Source organism: Pterocles gutturalis, unplaced genomic scaffold, assembly GCF_000699245.1.
Source record: "Pterocles gutturalis isolate BGI_N339 unplaced genomic scaffold, ASM69924v1 scaffold4436, whole genome shotgun sequence".
NCBI lineage: Eukaryota > Metazoa > Chordata > Aves > Pterocliformes > Pteroclidae > Pterocles > Pterocles gutturalis.
In genome coordinates this window covers 147,428-167,564 of record NW_010102807.1, presented here as the reverse complement: position 1 = coordinate 167,564, position 20,137 = coordinate 147,428, and the positions used below count along the sequence as shown (strand labels likewise).

Sequence of the window (20,137 nt, the reverse complement as noted above, 5' to 3'; positions counted from 1 at the left end):
AAGAGGAAAATGAGCTAGAATGAAGAGTACAATACTAGCAAAATTAGAGAATTTTAGACAGAAAATACTGCTGCAGTTACAAATGTGTTGGACAAAGAAAATCCTCCTAAATTTTTCTGGTTTAGAATTTCTGTACTTTTTATTTCTATCTCTCTCTTGATTTTTTTTTCTCCCTACTGTTATCTATCTTCCGTGGTTAGTGCCCCATGATGTTCTTACTCCTGTATTCCTCTCCTCACCAATCTTCTATGTCGAAAATTATTAATTTTTTTTGCAGTAGGTGCATCTGGGATTCCTTTATTCGCTAACGTCTGCCCATGTTTTTTCCATGCCAATCATTGTGGCATATTAAAAAAAGAAAAAAAAGACAAAAACCCTGAAATAAAAACAACTCAGGATGCTTTATATGAAGAAAAGTTTAGTATCTGTTTTAGTAAACTCCTTGACAATAAAGACAAGTAGGTTATTTGTTAAGTTATTGGTTTTCATATACTCTCAGCTATAGCATTAAATTATTAGGTAATACTGTGCATTGAAACCGAATGGACGTGTTAAACATGATCATCTCTGCACCTACTTCTGGGTGAAATATGACGACTCTTCGACAGCGTATAGAAATCCTACATAACCTTTTAGGACAGGAAATGAATAATACTGGATCAAATTGAAATTTCAGAGGGATTGAGCCTCTATTTCACTGATAAATTCAACACACCAGTTTATTTAATAGTACTGGAGAAGGTGCAAGCATTTGATATATTTGCCATGCCTTATAGATCAAATTAATCTTTTTTGGGGAAAAAAAAAAAAAGACTAAATGTTGTAAGATGTGTATTGCAATCACATTTGTATTCCAAATCTCACTGCCACATTTTACAGGATTAGACCCTTGAAAGCTTTTCTTGGGTGTTATACGTTCTCTGTGATGTGATGTTTGAACCTCATCATCTGAGAAAATTAAGAAGATATATCTGTCTGATAGAGGAAGTGGGTTGTGAACAATGTTTTGTATTTGGTTCTTAAAAATAGTGATTGAAAGAGCTGCTTTAATTATACAGTAGTGTTAATGAATTATTTCCTTATGTTTTGTCTCTGCGACTTACACATGTGGATATAGTTTCAATGCACTCAACCGTACTTTTTCAAAAACACTACATTAAAATCACAGTAATCTGTGAATTTATTCTAGCTTTACACTGATTTAAATGAAAGTTTATCCAATAAAGTTGGAAATCTTTTGCATAAGCTCTGTACTTAGCTGCCAAATTCTTTTAAAACATGCATTGATGGAATTTTTACAACCACAAGGGTTTGGGGGGGGGGGGGGAGAAAAATTTTTGACCCATTTGTATTAGGGGGCAAAAAAAAACAAAAACAACAAAAAAAAAACTTGCTGAGTAGGTCATGTCCAACAAAATATTTTCTTATGAAGATTTTCTATTTCTATTTCTATAACTTGTTAAAGATGGCAGGATGTTCTTGGACCTTTGCGTTGTGCTGAGTGCTTTCCTTAAGGATCACTGAGGTGTTCTGGAGAAGAAAGAATTATGCGCAAGAGAATTAATTTGTTACTGTGTTAAGGATACCCTCGCTAATACAGATTATCTGAAGTTGTCATTGCAACCTTTTTTCGATATTTGGAGATATTTCTTACTGTTTGTAAGAAATAATAATATTGCTGACATGAGTACTTTAACTTGTTTTTCAGTTAGAAAATCCAAGATATTTGCGGGAAAAGCCGATGCCAGTGACTTTGGTAGGTATTTGTATTCCCTTCATATTTTATAAGGGCGAACAAACATGCTTAATATTTTTTCATTTCTGGTTAGGATAGGTTTTACTTGGAGTTACTGCTTTGAAATTAAGGTGTTTTGAACTTTCTCATTCAATAGATGACACCCAAAATTGGCCTAGGAAAATGTAGCACTTTTCGTGATGAACAGGCACTATTTCGAATGCATGAAAAAGAGGTAAGAGTCATTTTTCAGTCTTTTTAGAAAAAGAAAATTACACCCAAATTAGTAAGTTAGGGCATTTTCTTTAGAAATTGGGTATTCGCAAGGCAGTTTGTTATAGCAGAAAATCCAATGTAAGAGAATTTTTGCTGAAGTGACAGTGCTTTTCATTAAATACTTAATGTATTTCCCAATTACTTAGGGAATAAAAAAGACTTTCTGAAAACATTTCCTATTCCTTTGCAGAAATTTTTAGTGTAGAAGAGTTTGAATCCTAGGAACTTTCCAAACTACCTTTTAACAGAAGCAGTGGAACCCTTGTTAGTTGGCAAGATTATTGCCAAAGCTTACCTATGTAATTCTCTCATACAGTGTTATTTTGTTTTGAATGTGTACAAAAATAAAAATTTGTGGTCATTTTTACCTTTTTCATAGTTTAAGGAAGTTGTATGCCTGTGATATTTTTGTCATGAACTTCTCAGTTTATTGAAAACATCAGTCAGGGGACAAAACTCAAATATACCATGTTTAGCACATAGATATTTCAGGTTCTTCTGAAACTACTTAAGCATTACATGGGGGGTTTTTGTTGTTGGTTTTTGTTTGGTTTTTGGAGAGTTAGTGAATCAATAGTCTGGTGGACCAGACTTCAGGAAAGGAAATTCAACATGTATCAGGAAAATGATTACAAAAACCCAACAACAACGAACCCAACACTCTTCTCTCTGTGCCCTTCAAATCTCTGTATTCAGCCATATGGAAAATTGGAATCTTGGAAGATGGAGGCATGTGTACACAGTTCCCTACTGTCCACAACTACTTAGACCTGCATAAGACTCCAAAGATGTAGGAGTTGGGAAGGAAGGGGCATCATCTGCAAACCGTGAAGTTGTCCCTCCTTTTCCACGGTAGGCTGTAGGGACACTTATGAATTAGAACCATCTTAGAGTGACTTTCTGGACACGTCAGAGGACATCTTTAGCTGGGCTACAGGGGAGGGTCGATTTGGTTTGCAGCTGTTTCTGTTGTTATTAGATCTGTGTGAAGTCTGCTAAATGTTCATAGCTGGCAGTCAAATCTGATGCTTAAACAAACACCTTGATAGGGCATTCGCACGGTACGCACGCCTTTCGCTTTCTCTGCTCTAATATCGATTGTTCTTTTGGATTGACAATACTCAAACCACCATCGCCTCGGGGTGAGGCAAGGCAAGTTTCCTAACATGTGAAAATAGACCAAAAAAATAAATAAATTGAAAGCACAATGTTGCCATTTAAATAATATTTTCATGCCAAGTAACTGCATAAAATGCTTCTCTGTTTCAGTGGAAAAATCCCCTAAACCACACAGCAGAAATCCAGTACTTCTTGCTAATGGTACTCGACTGTGGGCTGGTTTAAACTGGAAAGGTTCTAGACGGGATTTCACAATCGCCATGTGTGCACTATTAACTAGAAAACTTAAATGTGTTTTCATCTTATTTTGTTTGTGAAGTTCAATTAAGAATAAAGCCTTTTCATTTCTAGAATGTAAATGTGTTAGCAGAAAAATAGTGCTGTACAGAAGAGTTTTGGCTTTAACTGTTTTCAACCTCTTTGTAGTAGAGCAGGAGAACATAAAATAGGATAACTGTGGGTTTTTGCTTTTAACCTTTAGACCTTTGTTCATAAACGATCCCTGCACCTGTTTTGACCATAATGCTGAACACATGGCCGTTGTCGATGATAACCACATCACAGATTGATGAAAATGTGAGTGTCATCAGGCAGTGGTTTTTAGTCATATTTTTTCCCAAATACTTCTGACATGGATTAAACCATTTGGGAAACTGTCATTAGTAAAAAATCATGGGTTCGAAAAAAGAAGATGCAACAAAACAGGAATATATCAGTTTTCAGCAGCACAGCAAAACAGAACAGATGGCATGACTGGCTTATCTTGACAAAAAGGGAAAAGCCTCCCTTTGAACTTCACCTTTGGTCATCCTGAGTGCCACCCAATGCTCCACGGAGCAGAGCAGGGGGGAAAGAAAAAGTTCTTATTTGTGATTTTTCAGAAAAACCAGAACCAATACCACTGCTACGATATGAGTTTGAAATTCTTCTGGAATTAAAAAATAAATTTCGCTATGGTAATAACATAGGATGTTTTGCTAACCTTTCTCAAACAGTTTATCTGATGTATCCCTTAAAGATGTTTTGGTGTTTCTTTAAAGGTCTGTTTCTTAATTTTTCGTTTTGTCAGTCTTAGCATTTTTCTCAATTTCTTCTGTTTCCTTCTATAAGCAGAGATATTTATTTGTCTAGACTCAGCAAATGAAACTTAAACAGATCTGAGACAAGAATATTGGAAATATTTTTCTTTTTTTTTTTTTCCTTTTAAATGGAAGGTTGTAATTAACACCAGGAGTAAATTTGTACGGAGCTATATACCAACTCTTAAGTAATTTTTTTTTTTTGGGGCAAACTGGCAAACTCGATGCTTTGTGCAATAACTGTATAATGAAGCTTCATCTGTCTGGGTTAACTGCGAACAAGGGCGTTTCCAATGTTTTTGTTCACTTTTATCACTGAGCTCCTGTCACTTTTCTGTTTTGATTTTTGGCAATCCATTGATAAAGTCTTTGGGCACTGGAGCACGGGTGCTTCTCCAGCCTCTTGTACGCAGAGGCAGCGTGGCAGGAACCGTTGTCTTTCCTACAGTCGGCTGGACAGTAGTCAGTGCAGTGCAACTGGAGGGAGGAGTGCTTCTGGGGAAAGCAATGGGTGAATTTTCAAGAGGATATGGAATACTTACAGGATCATTTCCACCAATTTGTCGTGTGGAATGGGACTGGGGAAGAGAGAGTACGTGCCCAGGGAAAAGGAGTGCAGAGAATGGGAACAAGACACCTTTTTCCCCTGAAAATGCATTTGCATGGATTGAGGACCAGAAGTAAGATGAAAAGGAAGAGGGTTCGGGGTTTTTTTTTTTTGTATTCAAGAATTATATGTTTAAGATACAGCCTTTTTAAAAAAGACTATGTAGAACCTTTATCTTTGTAATAATTTTTTTTTTTTTTTTTTTTTGTGAATGAGCACTCCCATTTGTTGTATGATACAGATTTTGTTTATAAGGATCATCAAACCATGTGTATAGTTTTACTGCACTGAAAGTGTTGGGATCTGGTGATATATTTACATTAAGATAAAAATCAGCATGCTGCAGTGATGGTGCTGTAGTTACGTCTCGGTCTGGCTCAAAGTGTTCTGAATTTAAGGTGTTGAAAGCAGCAGATTTACTGTGCTTCTCACTTACCTGGCAAGAGATTAGAACTGGAAATGGAGAGACTTCCATAAGGGCTGCAATATAGGTTGTCCCCAAAAGGGACCGTACATAGAACATAAAGAAAGTTGTAGAACTTTGGAGGGAGAGCGAGTAACGCTTGCTGGTGTTATCATAGAAAAGAGGTGGGGTTTTAGGAGGGGGGAAAAAAAAAATGTGTCCCTGCAGTTAGAAGGAGATGGTGATCAGTGAGCATCGTCCTTCTGGTTTTGATTTCTTCCCCTTAATTGCTCTGTGCTACAGCAAAGTATTTAAATACATGAGTTAAACGTTTACTGCATGCCAAATTAAAAGCAATAAATAAAGCTAATATGGAAACAGTATCCTAAAAGAAGAACTCTGTAATTAAACTGAGCTTTTACCAATGTAACTTTAACATCATTGTGCTTTTAGCTACAACATGGATTTTATGTTTTTTTCCTCATTGAAAACAGATATTTTGTTCATATCTTCCAAGAACGGTAACACAAGATATCAGTATTGTTCTCAGGTGTGTTATAATGAAATAAAATTCCTTGTGTGCTCGTGTGTACGTATGTCACCACAGGTTTAATCTGCTTGGTAGGTGGATATAGATACATACGTGTATGGAACTGGGAGAGCTGAACACAGCTAGAGGAACCTCCTCAGCCATGCCATGGGCTTGCTGATCCTGTTTGTGCTTCTTAAGCTCGGAGGTATTTACAGTTAGTAGCAGGAGAGTGGTTTGGATGGACTTTCTGAAAGCATTTGAGTTTCAAAGGCATCTGTAGGTGGGCCCAAAAACTTAAATCTTACAGTAGCTGGAGCTTTGTGTGTTGGAATTAATTTTCTTTTTCTTCTGATCTCTCTGTTCTTCCACATCTCTTCCTTCGCTGTTCCCCTTCTTTTGTTGACCTGTTCACCCAGCACTGTGCAAGTTGTGCTTTGACTTATAAACATCTTGCTGCTTTCCAAGGGGTAAAAGTTGTTACGATTTTTAATTCAGGTGAATATTCTCTTTAAAACATAAGAGTGCAAGTTGAATTCTGTTCGTGAAAGTGCAGCCCATAAGAAGGGGCAAGAAAATGCAAAAAGGCAGATATGACATAATTGTTGCATTCATCTTGATTTTTCACTTTAGTGTAATGTTTTTCTCATAATAACTTAATTCTGAAAATACTGGTTTTTTACCCTTAAAAATATTCCAAGCAGTGTGTATTGTGACTTTGAATATTCTCTGGTCCATTTGAATTTTCTCCTTTTATCCACAATCTTGATGTCTATTTTGAATGCGGCGTCTGATTTATGTAGAGAATTCCGTTGTAGACTGATTCTTACCACCAAGTAATCATTCTCAATAGTAATCTGTTCCTTCATGTTTAAAAATGCAGCAATCTTGACTTCTGTTAACGTGATTCCTGGATGATTAATGTCCTGTTCATAAGAACGTAGGCAAGTTGTCCACTGTCTTCCATGTGAGGAAATCCCGTCCTGTCTTGCTTTCAGAACTCTTCAGAATGTAACAAAACCCAAACCTGATTTTATTGCTAGACTGGTGTGAGACATACAAGATATCTCAGGATGAGAGGTTTTCATAAAATGACCTGTGATTTGTAATTCCTGATACTAATTGGTCTGGTCCTGGAGATGTATACGTATGTGTACAGTTATTTATTTATTTTTTTTACAATTGTGAACTGTGTCTTTAATTATGGCACATATGTGCTGGAGACATAGAGAAAGATCAAAGAGGTAGGTTAGCAATTCAAACTAGTGTTTTAACCAGTAGAATGTCCAGATGGTTGCCAAGCAGCTGGGAATTAATCTTTTGCTGCATGATTAATCTCTACCTCAAAGTCTGTCTTTTTTTTTTTTTTTAAAGAAGAAAAAAATGAAGAAAGTTTAATTTTTACATGTATAGATCTTGGTCTTTAAAGGAGAAAAGCCATTGACTAGAAAAAGTAGGTGCTATACACTGTTCTTGCTACATGCAATTGTGAACTAAAGTTAGAAGGACAGTTTTAAAGACTGTTTTAGGAGATCCTGAAGTTCGGTAGCCTGAAATACACCACCTTAAAAATACGGGATAATACTGGGGAAAAAAATGTAAGTGGTGTTGACTCAGTGTATACAGAGGCGTTTGCTTCACTGGACTTGATGCTACACAGAATTATATGAAGTTTCCAAGTAGTATCTACTATTTATTATATTCAGACCTTACTATCTCCCTTTAGCATCAGTATGATTTCTGCATGTGCACAAGGTTTAACTGGGTTCGATTTTTAGTGCGGGCAATTGAAGGTACAGCTTGTTGTGTTTTTGAGCTGTCTTATATGAAATTGCATCTAGTAAGTTAGTACCATGCATAAGCTTTCACAATTCCTAAACATATTTTGAACTTTTTTGGTACTTAACTGCTGTCAGAGTCTCTGCTACAAGTGGCAGAAGTATTTATTGTGTAAGGAAGTGGGACACTTGCCACTCCAAATGATGCTGTTGAGTAATATGATGTGCGGTAGTGCTGATACACATGTTGCGTTTATTAGGGATACGAAACATCCTATAGAGTAAAAATACTGTTTCAAGTTATTACAGTTGTTGGGATACAAAGCTGTATGCTTTCCTCCCTATTATCACCACCCCCAACTTGGAAATCTATGAAAAATACATTGTTGTCTCTTGAAAGAGACATTTACATATGAATAAGAGCAGTTGTCCATTCAATTATTTCTCTGTTTACAGCAAATGTCTCTTAATGTTCAGTGTCATTTAAGAAGTCAGACTTTTCTGGATGGGGAGAGCTGCTGTGATTTGATTTAGGACAAAGCCTTTCATTTTTAGTGTCTATAAAAATGGGGCGATGTCATATTCATTTTTTCCTTAAGTGAATATCTAGTTTCTCTTCGAAGCACTCTGTAAAAATATTATATCTGGAAGTAGCAGTTGTGGTGTTTTTCAAGAGCAAAGATGCGAAGGTTAGATACGTGGAAAGAAGAATAAATGTTTGTTTGGTCAAATAATATACTCCAGGTCATAAACACAGACTTTTGTGGAGGGCCCTTTGAATCTGGGCAAAATGCCATCTTTATAAAGAGTCTTTTTACATTCTAATTTCTGGCTTGTGTCTTTCACTTGTTTGGTACTGCTTTTCTTTCAGATTGTCTCTGGTTTGCCCAGGCTGTAAGCTCTTTGCAACAGAGGCTTTACAAGAATTTGTTTCACCTTAGGCATTGCATATAAATATCGATGAGATTCAGTGCAGAATTTGGAGTGGTTAGTGTTCTGAACCTGTGAAGAAAAGCAAACTTCTCAACCATGTGTTGTTGTGTTGTTTTTTTTCCCTCAGCAACACGTTCATCCTCATACCTTGCTTATTGGTTTGTAAGGAGCTTTGGTAGGGCTGCAAGCTTGTCTGAAGATCTACATCGCTTTACTTTGGCACAGCTTAAACCTTCTCCAGGTTTTAGCTTTCCTGGAGTTTTGTGGTGAGCTGTTACACACAAGGTCGTCCCCATCAGGTCTGTCTTGGGTTTTGTTCAGGTCTTGAGACTTTTTCACCTGGTATGCCTCAGAAAGGTTTATTTTAGGTGGTTCAAGCGAACAATACAGGCTTGAGGGTCTTATTTAACTCTTCCAGAAGATAACTTTTCCTCTTGCCTGTCTTAGACTTTGAGTAAAGATCACTGAACTCTCCTGTGCAACGTGCAATACCATCTGCACTTGCAAGGAAATCACATCCCTTTGTGCTTGTAAGACCTGGTCCTATTTGATACGTTTCACTGTGCTGCAGACCCAGAACATCAGTGAGCCTTCTCTCCTAATGCACTTTGTCTGTTTGCATTGTGAAGATTTTCCAACCCTTGGCTGTCCTGAGAAGGGAATATGATCACCGCCTCAATCAATGCATGAAAGGTGACGTGTATTTCTGCATGCCTCTTACACCTTTCTACCCGTCCCACTGTCCTTTCATGCTATGCTGCATTTCTCTCTTCAGCTAAAAACACTTCAGGAGCACATATTGATCTTCAAAACTTTTTGAGCAAGTAGGGAGAAGCTGCTTATTAAATATAAGGTGTGACATTAAGTTGCTGGTTACAGACATGTGAATGCAATGAAGTCAGACGTGAACAGTGTTTTTGCCACATACTGTAAGTTTTTCAGCAGTTCAGTTTTGAAAATGGAAGATTAGTTCCGATATGATTAAATTTTATATTTACTGCAGAAATGTCTGTTCAAATAAATTGCTATAAAGTATGAATTAGTTTCCTTTTTTCTGATTTTTTTCTTTTAGTTATTTAGCTGGTTATTCTGCTTCTTAAATTGCTCTAAATGGCAAAAGTATAAATATACCTCAAAGCTAATCTTAAAAATTTTTGAGGGTACAATATAAAATACAGGAGTAACACAATTACAAAAGATAGCTTGTTAATTATGGTGTGAGACACACTATTCAAAATTACTTTGGCTGAAGTCAGCATGTCTTATGCATAATAAATCTCAAATGTTTTGCAAGTACAGTATCTCCACCTTGGTCTGCCTACATAGTTTAAAACATTGTATAAATTATCGATGTTTATTTTTTTAACCCTGGATATGAAAATTGAGTAAACACGATTCAGTAGAAAGTTCTAGTTGTTTATTGTTTTGTGGTTTTTTTTTTTCAGAAACCTTTTTCTTCCGTGAAAATATCAAAGCTTTGTGTTGTGCACTGATTTCTTTTAGCAGCTGCATAACACCAAGACAAATAAGTTTTGTCGTGTATTGTAAGATACACAAGTCATTGTTCTGCATTGTTAGTTCTGACTTTGAAGTTCTCATTTATTGTTTACATCCTTCTCCCCCTTCCTCGCTTCCTCCCTCCCTCCCCCATATATTCAGAGACTTGGAAAAAAAAAATCTGGCAAGCAAACAAGTACTGTTTTGTCAAATATCCAAAAAAAAAAAAAATCTCTGGATGTTAAAACTTCAAGATGCCACCTCTGGCCTAAGGGCGATCCCTGTAATGAAGACAAGTGAACAGCCATCAGCAGTTCAAAGCTGTCTCTGACCTACAGCCTCAGGTTAATATTGTTTGTCTGCTTATTGATTTACTTTTAAACCAGGTATTTAAATAGTTCTAAAATATTATATTTCCATTTTTTTAATTTTTGTAAATGGTGATGAGATGAATGTTTGTCTTAATGAAAAACCAAGGTATCACCTTTTTTTTTTTTTTTTTGCCAAAGGTTTATGACAGTTGCAGATTAGCCTCTATGGGTTTCGCAGGGATTATTTAGATGTTCATAGCCCCTCACCTGTGTTTTATAGGACAGTGGTACAGTGAAACCCCATCTTCAGGTGACTATTTGCTGCTTTTGGTGGTGTTTTGTTTTTTTACATTCGGAAGAAAGTGTGACTAGGCACATGAAAGCGGTTGTGTTGATCCCACCCTCCATGGCTTTAAATAGCGGGGACAGCACAGATGTTTGCCATCAGTAGTGTTTACATGGCCTCGGGGTTTAATTGCCTCAGACTCTTTGTAAGGAGAATAAACAGTGACAGAAATCCAGAGGAATGATGTTCAGGCAACAGCAGTGGCTGCATTGCATACATAGTTGCAAACTTCTCAGCTATAGCTAAATATCTACTTTTTTTTTTTTTTTTTTTGTCTGAATGGTAACACACCATAAATCTCATGTTCTCTGCTGCCTCTTCCCTGGGGATAAAAGGTGGTAAAAGCGATGAGCGTGAGCACAGGGCATCGCTTCTAGCAAGGTGAATGGCTTTTCCAAGTCGTTTTTACCTATTTTCTCTAAAACTTATGAAGGTCTTTGATACTGCTGTAGGTTATTTTGTTTCTCAATATGTGTTTAATCAATAAAATGCGAAGGGCACTTTATAGAAGAGCAGCACGTCAAGCTGCAAAGCGCTGTTCTGCAGGAAACTGAGCCTAACCCAGCAAATGAGGTTTGACATTCGGTAGATATGCAGTTGACTCAGTTTGGTATGGTTTTAATTTGAAAGATGCTCCTTTATTGAAATTAATATTTAGTGATGTTTTAAAATGTGGAAATGGAAGGGGAGAGTGTCACTCCCAGTTGTGAAGCGATGAGCCCATTTGCTTCAAACCCAGCCTTAATGAGATCACTTTAAAGATGTGTTTACATGACTCAATTTATATCAATCTACATATGCAGTGAGATTGGAGTCTGCCTTACATGAAGGGTGGATAAAAAGCAGATTTATAAATGAAACCAGTGCTCCAAGCCTTGCTCTGGGACACTGTTTTGTTGTCCTTATGCTTTCTGGCTGTTCCAACAGGTTTCCACAGAAGAAATTGTAAATGTAGGATTTTTAAACCAATGTATCTTTATTTTCACAGCAAATGCTCAAATAACAATTCCAGAAGTTGTGATGAAGATACATGTGTGTCTTGGAACTATGGACCTTTATAAAATTTAATGTTGTTGGAGTTTTTAAATTTTATTTTATTTTTTACCAGTTACTCATTACAAATACAGCTTTCCTCTTAAGACTGGCCGAAAACTCTATGTGCACATCAGCTCTTGAATTTCAAACACTTTAATATGGGGCTCCGCACATTTATTTCTATAGTAGGTCCTAAACTGACAAAATTACGTAAGTTGTGGATAAAGCAGACAGGGCAGGAAAATGTCTGGGGTGCTGAAAGTTCAGATTTTCCTTCAGTTTATAGAAGTTTTTCTGAAGGTATCACCTTCTCAGCCCTCAACTGATGAGGAGTGGGTCTTTGGGATTTTTCAGGTAAGAGATTTTAAATTTATTTTTTTTTTCCCCCCAGTATTCAAAGAAAAAGTGGTCTATTTTCTTAGTGCCGTGCTTGCCCTCATTAAGAGCTGACTTCTGTCTTGGACAGACACATTTTTGAAATTTGTTGTTTCGTTGCAACTAGCTCACCTGAGACGAAGCTTTTTGGAAAGTAGTCACAAAATCTGTGAAATTTTAAGGGACGTCTGTTCTACTGGACGTAGTGTGATGAATTAATGAACTAAAATTGATGAGAAGTAGTGCAAGTGCAAGAATGGTGTTAAGCGGCAGATGAATGGCGAGGAGTGGGAGCCAACTGCAGGTACTGGGATTTCTGCTGTCAACCGGTGGGAAAACAGCCACGAGGCTGAGAACCATCCCCGTCCCTTGAACATATATATCCATATTTAATACAAGAGAAATTTTAGAGTTTGATTTATTTTTATGTTCTTTCAACTTATAAAACATAGAGCAGATCTCAGCTGGTGCAAACCACCAAGGATTAATTTAAATCAGCCACAGCGTTCTCACTTTATTAATGAGTTTTAAATGTAATGTGTTTGTGGGGCTTTAATAGCTATGCGAGCGCAATAGCTATACATCATTAATTCATAAGCTTTTAATGTAATTCAAGTAGATTGGAGTCTCTTTCATGTTTAGTTTCCAGTATTTGTGTTTTTACAAAACCTTCATATTTATTTATGGAATGTTCACGATCTGTCTATCTGGAAGTGGATTACTGTGCTCTCTCTTTTTTAAATCAACGCTTATTTATCACCTGGTACTAAGATTTTCTTCTATAATGTCACTTTGGGGGGATGTATGCATCCATTTTTTTACATATGTGTATATTTTTCTGAACAGAACATGCATTTTTATTGTGATACTCATTTTGGGATGATAAAGAAGGCAGACAGCTGAGAACGCTATCTATTTTCTTTGGATTAATTGTCAATCTAACTTTTTTTTTCCCCTTGTAATTTGCATGAAGCTATTTTAATCTGGGGAGATAGGCAGCCTCTTTATGTGCGGTGTAATAAGCAGGCATATACTTCGGGTATCAGTGGATGTGGAGTCTGGAAATGGAAATGATTTGCTGCTCTTGCTGCTTCTGTTCTCAGTTCTTGAGGAGCTTTCCATCTTCACTGCAGGGCATTTTCCCCGTTCAAGCTTTTTGGAGCTCATATTTTCAAGTCACAATCACATAGTGATGTTTTCAAGTCACAAGAAACAGAAATATGTAACACAAAGTAATCATCTAAAAGAAATTAATGATTTGCAGTGTGTTTACTGATTGTATGTTAGATAAAGATTCGTGCCTGAATGGCTACTGTTGATAAGTCAAAGGAATAGAAATAAAGGCAGAAGGAGTAATGCTTGTTGGGTCCTGGGGAGTTTCTCAGTTGAGAGGGCTAGAAGTCAGGTTCTTAGTTGAGCTAAACAAAATTTTGAGAACTGAATGGAGATTTGAGATCTGGATGGAGATGGGAGTCCGATGGCTGGCTCCAGGGTGGGTGGACCTCAACACCAAGGGCTCTTAGAACATCCAGAAGGCAAGTGCAATTTTTTCTGTTGGCGACAGACTGCTTAAAGGTGTCTTCTGGTGAGATGTTGGTACTCGCACCCCCGTGATTTTGGTCTGCCCTTTCTAAAGTGACAGGATCTGTCCCCCTGGGGAGGCTTTTCCATCCACTTTTCCTGAGCAGTGGAACTGATGGAATGTTTCCGTGGAATAGCCTGAATCTGAGCTCGAGGGGTCACTTCTGCTTTTTGGAAAACTCTGAGAAACACAAAATACCGATCATATTTGCAGAGTCCTGAAGACGGTCTTTAACGGTGGAGTGAAAATATGCGAGAGAGTTAAAAATACTTGAAAGATGAAAACTTAGACTGTAAGAAGTGGCGATGTGTCATTGTGTCGGAGGGTTCAAGTACACCGCTTTGAACAAACACACGCAGAAGCAGGAAATGTATTTTAGCAATTCAGCAGTAATATCCTTAATCCCATAATAAGTAACGTTTAAAAGAAAACGTGTTTACAATGTGAAATCTATGAATAATAGAAAAGGAACAAAAATAAACATGCATCTGGGCTAAAGGACATTCTTTGTGTAAATGTAACACCTGCCTAAAAAATAAAAGCAAGTTTACCATACTTGGTATATTTACAGAAATATTAAAAGTTTCAGTCTGAAGTGTTTATTTAAATAAAGGATGATAGCTTTTTCTGGGCAGTAGCAGTTGTTTTTATTGCCAACTAAAACATCCTACAAATTCATTTTCTAAATAAATATTTTAGGTTGAGATATTTTGTCACAGTTTTATTGAATAAATATGAAAATACTGAGACACTGAATATAGATTTTTTTCATAGCAATTATTTGTTAGTGACTTCCCATTACCTTCTCAAAGATATAAGTGAATAATTTAAAAGCTATGCAGAGGTCATTAGTGTAATTTATTCTTTATTTTAATTAAATTGTATATCTGTTCTATTTTGCTTTTAAAGCTGGACATGAAAATGAAAATAGCAGAAGGTAAATTTCATGAAGAAAAACTTAAATTGCAGCAGAAGCATGACACTGAAGTTCAGAAGGTAAGAAGTGTGGTTTTTTTTCCAAAGACTGTATATAAAGCAAAATAATAGAGAATCTGATTGTAATAATTTGCAGTTATACGTTAACTTCTTTGTAATTGCCATTAATGGTCCTTTAAAGTAAGATTGTAGGAAACAGTTTGCATAAGCTGATGGGAATGCAGAATGTTCTGTGATAGCATAAACTTAGGAAGGGAAAAATGCTTTCAGAAAGCAGATGAAAATATAAGGTGGTTGGTTTGTTTGTTTGTTTGTTTGAACACGACAACCTATTTTACCAGACTTAACAGCTTCTGTGGATTCACATGCTGATGAAATCATAAACTCGGGATTTTTCTTCTGGATGAAAAGCACTCGTATTCTAGAAAAATGTGAACCAAAATACTTTAAACAATTACATTTTTATGGACAAAATGCAAAAAATAACAGTAGGAAAATCTGCAAGTGTATCACATATGTTCCTACTGATACATCAAGAGTGCTTGTTCTCATGGCTCTGTTTTGACACCGTATCTTAAAGAAGAGGCTGGTCAATAAACACTTTGTTACTTATGTTACTGCGTTGTTAAAGCGATATGTGGCTTTTAATTCTTCCCAGGAATAAAACGACACCAGATATACTTCCTTTGGGTTCAGTTGGATTTGTCTTTATTGTGTTGCGTAACACCACTTTTGGGTAAATTACAAAAAGACGATCAAAGGCCGTACTTTTAATACCATGTTTTAAACACGTGGGGTCAAATTCAGCGAGGTCCTAAGTGCCTTCTGAGGCACTCTGATCCCAGAAACTTAATGGGAGTGAAATGCTTGGCGTCGGGATCGCGATGACTTACCCTACTGTAAGCTTTGCATTACCGAGTGCCTCTGTTTTGTTTCTTAAGACTGAGTCACAGCCTTGGAGGAAGTCAGTTGACACAACACTGTGACACATCAAAGCCTCCTGAAAGGATGTTAATATTTGGTCAGGTGCATATTTGGCTCATCTGTTCTCAAAGGCTGCAAGCATGACTCGCTCGCAAAGCTGAGAGTGGAAAGGAAACAGCTTTGTGAGAATAAGAAATAGTTTAAATGCTTTCTCATCCCTTGAGTTGTCATCCTTTCCTAACTGATGTTAGAATTCCGTCTTTTGAAGTAGTTTAATAACGTTGGATATTTTAGAAAAGGTTAAACAGTGTCATATTAATCTTTAAAGACACAAACCATTTAATGCCGATGGAGTCATATTGTTCTCAGATGAAAGCTTCTGTTTGATGAGAGATTTGGGGCACTGTTAGAAAATTTCAGTGACTTTAATGTTTATCTGAAACAAAGTTTAAATTAAAATACTATCTCAAAGTGTGCAAATATTCCAGCTTTTTTTTCGCAAATCAGCGTGTACAGAAATGTGAATGTAGCTGCACCTTGTGTACTTGCTCTGTCTCAACCCATTGTTTCTGGGAATACACGCGAAGAATTGCAATTGGTGAAGTGAAATGAGTGTAATGAAGTTCACCAATTATTTAAATGTTTCTTAAACCTGCCGTGACTTTTAGGTGCTTTTAAATAGCATCGGGCAACATAAATATGAAAAGGGAAACAAATCCTTTCTATTTGGAAGTTTCATGGTGCTATCAACAAAAGCAACATGAGATTTGCCCAAGTTTAAAAGAAAACAAGAAGACCACCCCTAAAACATGAAACGCCTTTTTAATCTACTCTACTGCCTATATTTACCTAAATCCTTTGTTTATGACTTGGCAGTCTTAGTTGTGACAATTACTGAGATTTAATCACTTAGTCCTGGATGACCTAAGCACTTCTTTGTAGGCAGCTCTTTCGATAGAGCTTGTTGTATGATTTGTGCACTGGTTGTATTATCGGGTTTTTTGGATTTTAGTTAAAGTTTTGTGAATTTGCCCTACAGATTTTGGATAGAAAGAATGATGAAATAGAGGTGTTGAAGTCCCTCTACAAAAACAAACAAAGTGAAGCTGAGGAGACAATTAGAAAACTGGAGAAAAAAGGTGATTCTTCTATTTATGGTTCATGTCTTGTGAGTGATGGCATTGTACTGGATCCTTCTCGTGGCTGTGGGCTTACGCGTTCCTTCTAGGTGCAGATGTCCCTTTCCTCTTCGTTTGCAAGCCTGGACCTAATTTTTCCTTTAGATTTTTAGAGGCTTGTCTGCTGGTCTTTGCTGTCCAGTTTCCAACCCAAATTTTCCAAAAGTCAACATAATCTTGTTATGTTTAATACTTACAGGTTTTATGAGAGTCACCAAAAAAAACTTCTTTGATGATACCAAAGTATTTTGACCACTTATTTCAAACTTTTTCGAATCTCTGGCTCAAGGTTAATTTATTTATACATTCAGTACATTTTAATCAAACCACAATGTATTATTTGTTTAGGACTATTGCGGCCAGAGATTTCAAACATGAGCGGTAGTCTTGAGTAGATCATAAGTACAGGAGCTGGCCCCAGTGTGGCTTGTCAGCAGTTTTTGAATGTCAGTTTCTTTTAGAATTCCTTTTACATTATGGACTAAACCACAATGTAAAGTGATACACAAGTTTGGTAACCTACATACGAAAAGGGAGAGAGTTCCATATATATTGTTTCCTGCTCCTTGGCAAAGTAAATTCCCCAGGAAGGGATCTGGTGCTGCTGGTGGTTGTGCTCAGGTGTGATGCCTTGTGTTCCAGTCACCTGCACTCTTGCCAGATAGTGAAAACCATCGGTTGCTTTTGAAAAGTGAATATGTACCTGCTTTGTTTTCCACAAAATTTGTCAGATGGTGAATTCTTCATGCAATCACTTGCAATTTAAGTTGAGGAGCTTAATTTCCTTGGATGTGGTGGGCATTCAACCTTCACAAGAAACTTTTCTCCTAAAGATACACAGAAAATCAGGTTAAAAATGCCTGTTTAGGTTACAGAATTTTGTTGGCGTAGTTTTACTCCTTCAGTAAGGAAAACTCACTCTGAAATCTTTTGTAAATAAAGTAGAGAAGAGAGAACACCTTATAATATTTTAGTGATCCAGAATCTGAGTGCTAAATTCTAAAGAAGCACACGCATTAAGTGTTTTTAGGAGCCAAAAACCATCAGAGAGCCAGGTCAGTTGGAATACTGATGTAATCTCGTTGCAGCTGTTTGCCAACACTGAAAAACCCCAAAGGTATCTCTTGAACGGTTGTTTATTTTCCTGTTTTTGACAGTTCAGACCCTTGTTCGTGAGTCACAAGTCGTCAGAGAAGCAAAAGAGAAGCAGATTGTGGAGTTAAAAAAGCTGTGTGAGCAAAGCAACGATTCTTTGAACAACCAGTGGGAGAAGAGGGTAAAGAATAAAACTTCCTTTCTTTGAAAGGCTCCCACAGTGTATATCTGGGAGAATACATTTTGTCACTTAAAAAAAAACAAAAAAAAACAATGTAAGGAATATGTTACTTTTAGTGATATTTTCTTACACTGATTTTATTTTTTTCTGGAGTAATCTTGCACGACTCTCTTTGCTGCTGCTTGCACAGCCATACCCCCCAGGTGGTCGCTGTGTTCGGGGTTCACCTGTCCCTCTTGGCAGGTCCCGGGATGTGTCGGGGAAGTGGTTACTGCTGCTTGACCTGACACAGAATTTTAATCTGGGGAAACCTGCAGCTACCTGCTGCCACAGTGATTCCTTTGAACTCTTATTTTTGCATTGGGTCATGAATTCTTCAATGTATTTTTATTTATTGTTAGGCTCAAGAGAGCAGCAAAGCAGAGAGAAAAGCATGTTTGTCGCAAGACAGCTTCACCTTTGGCCAGATTATTGTCAGTGTTTGTCTTGCTTACCCCTCCCAGGAGAGGGAGGCTCACAAAAAGGGCAAATGAAATATGCTGTTCAGTTTAATTTTTATTTTTTTTTTTTACAGCCCTGCATCTGGAAGTGATGTTGGTTTTAATTGTTGCCTTGTAAGAGATAAATCGTAAATCTTGTCCTTAATGCTTAAGACCTTGAGGCTTCAATGTTAGGTGGGTTTTATTGTTTGTTTTAGAGAAGCATTATTTTCAGACCAAGGTCGTCCCGCTTTCTGCACGTACCTGGCAAGTACATGGTCTAGTTTTGTTCTAGAGGACTCTTCTCTAAAGTAACAGGTGATGGGACAAGAGGAAACGGCCTCAAGTTGCACCAGAGGAGGTTTAGGCTGGATATTAGAAAAAATTTCTTCACTGAAAGAGTGCTCAGGCATTGGAACAGGCTGCCCAGGGAGGTGGTGGAGTCACTGTCCCTGGAGGGGTTCAAGAAACGTGTCGATGTGGTGCTGAGGGACGTGGGTTAGTGAGTCAGGTGGTGTGGGTTGATGGTTGGACTTGATGATCCTTGAGGTCTTTTCCAACCTTCATGACTCTCTGATTCTATGAAATGTGGCCTGTGCTTCTCCGTCATTTTATATGCTCTAATAATATCGTACTTATAAATGCTAGTTTTATATGCCGTTTATGGTTTGGTAATATTTTGGTGATGCAGTTTCACAATGCTGTGGCTGAGATGGAAAAGGAGAAGTGTAACATTCGGAAGAAGCACACCGAAGATATGCAGGAGCTGCTGGAGGACACCAATGCTCGCCTTAGCAAGATGGAGGAGGATTATTTGGAACAGATCAAGTCAACTGTAAGTTTTCTGTAAATATGTCGTGACAGCAAGTGTCTCTTGCAGTGTTCAAATTTTATGCACTTATGCAGAAGTGTACATAAATATTGTTGGCCTGAGAAATATTTTTGTTAGTCCTGGCAGCTGGTCCAACCAAGGATTTTTTCCCCTGGATAAAATTAATTGAAATACAGCTCTTCAGTGGATATTATGCAGATGTATATTTGTATTGAAGGACTATTTCTAGCGTTCTCGCTGGCTTTGGATGAAGTTAGAAGAACTTTTGTCTCTGTAAGTTTGTAGACTATAAAAAAGGATTTATATAGTACATCTGTTTTCATAGACATGTGGCTTCTTACCCACCTCTTCTTTGAATGATCAAATTAAAAGGATTTTAAAAATAATTATTGTATTACTTTAATTTATTGCATTTCTTTCCTGGAATAATTAGAAACATGTAAGCAGGTGTAATCTGGATTTTTGTGCCCACTATATAAGCAATATAAAAAGCAAAAAATTACTGAGTATCTTCAAGAAAGCATCCTGTACTTTTTATCGGGATGAGGTATGAAGAAAATTGAATGAGTGAAAAGACAATGTCAAACAACATGTATTCCTTTATTAGCGAATGTTGAGTTTAAAAATTAGCATTCAGATCATGCCATAGGTAACAGTAAATACAGAGAAAAATGGACACAGTCTGTCAGCAAGATTGAATTTAAGAACCATCAAAACTAGACAGATCTTGCTGAGCAGCTTCTGATTTAATAATTAAACAAGGTAGAGTTCAAGGCAGGGCTTAAGATGAAAGACTAGACTGTCACTGGAAATTAGTTTTCTTTTTTTCTCTCTCTCTCTCTTTCTTTCTCTTCTGATTTTTGGGGTTTTTTTGTTGGTATTTCAGAGTTTCCTTGTTCAGAGTTTC

The 20,137-nt window shown here is 37.0% G+C and overlaps 1 protein-coding gene across 1 annotated transcript in view; it reads left to right on the top strand.

The window, feature by feature from the left end:
* The window catches only part of CEP112 (centrosomal protein 112kDa), a 164,719-nt gene that overhangs the window by 18,042 nt on the left and 126,540 nt on the right, over positions 1-20,137 (top strand). The window contains exons 6-11 of the mRNA XM_010086425.1: positions 1,709-1,756; positions 1,893-1,970; positions 14,515-14,601; positions 16,505-16,604; positions 17,801-17,919; positions 19,090-19,233. Of these exons, the coding sequence (XP_010084727.1) occupies positions 1,709-1,756; positions 1,893-1,970; positions 14,515-14,601; positions 16,505-16,604; positions 17,801-17,919; positions 19,090-19,233 (576 nt within the window). The remainder of the gene's footprint in view (positions 1-1,708; positions 1,757-1,892; positions 1,971-14,514; positions 14,602-16,504; positions 16,605-17,800; positions 17,920-19,089; positions 19,234-20,137) is intronic.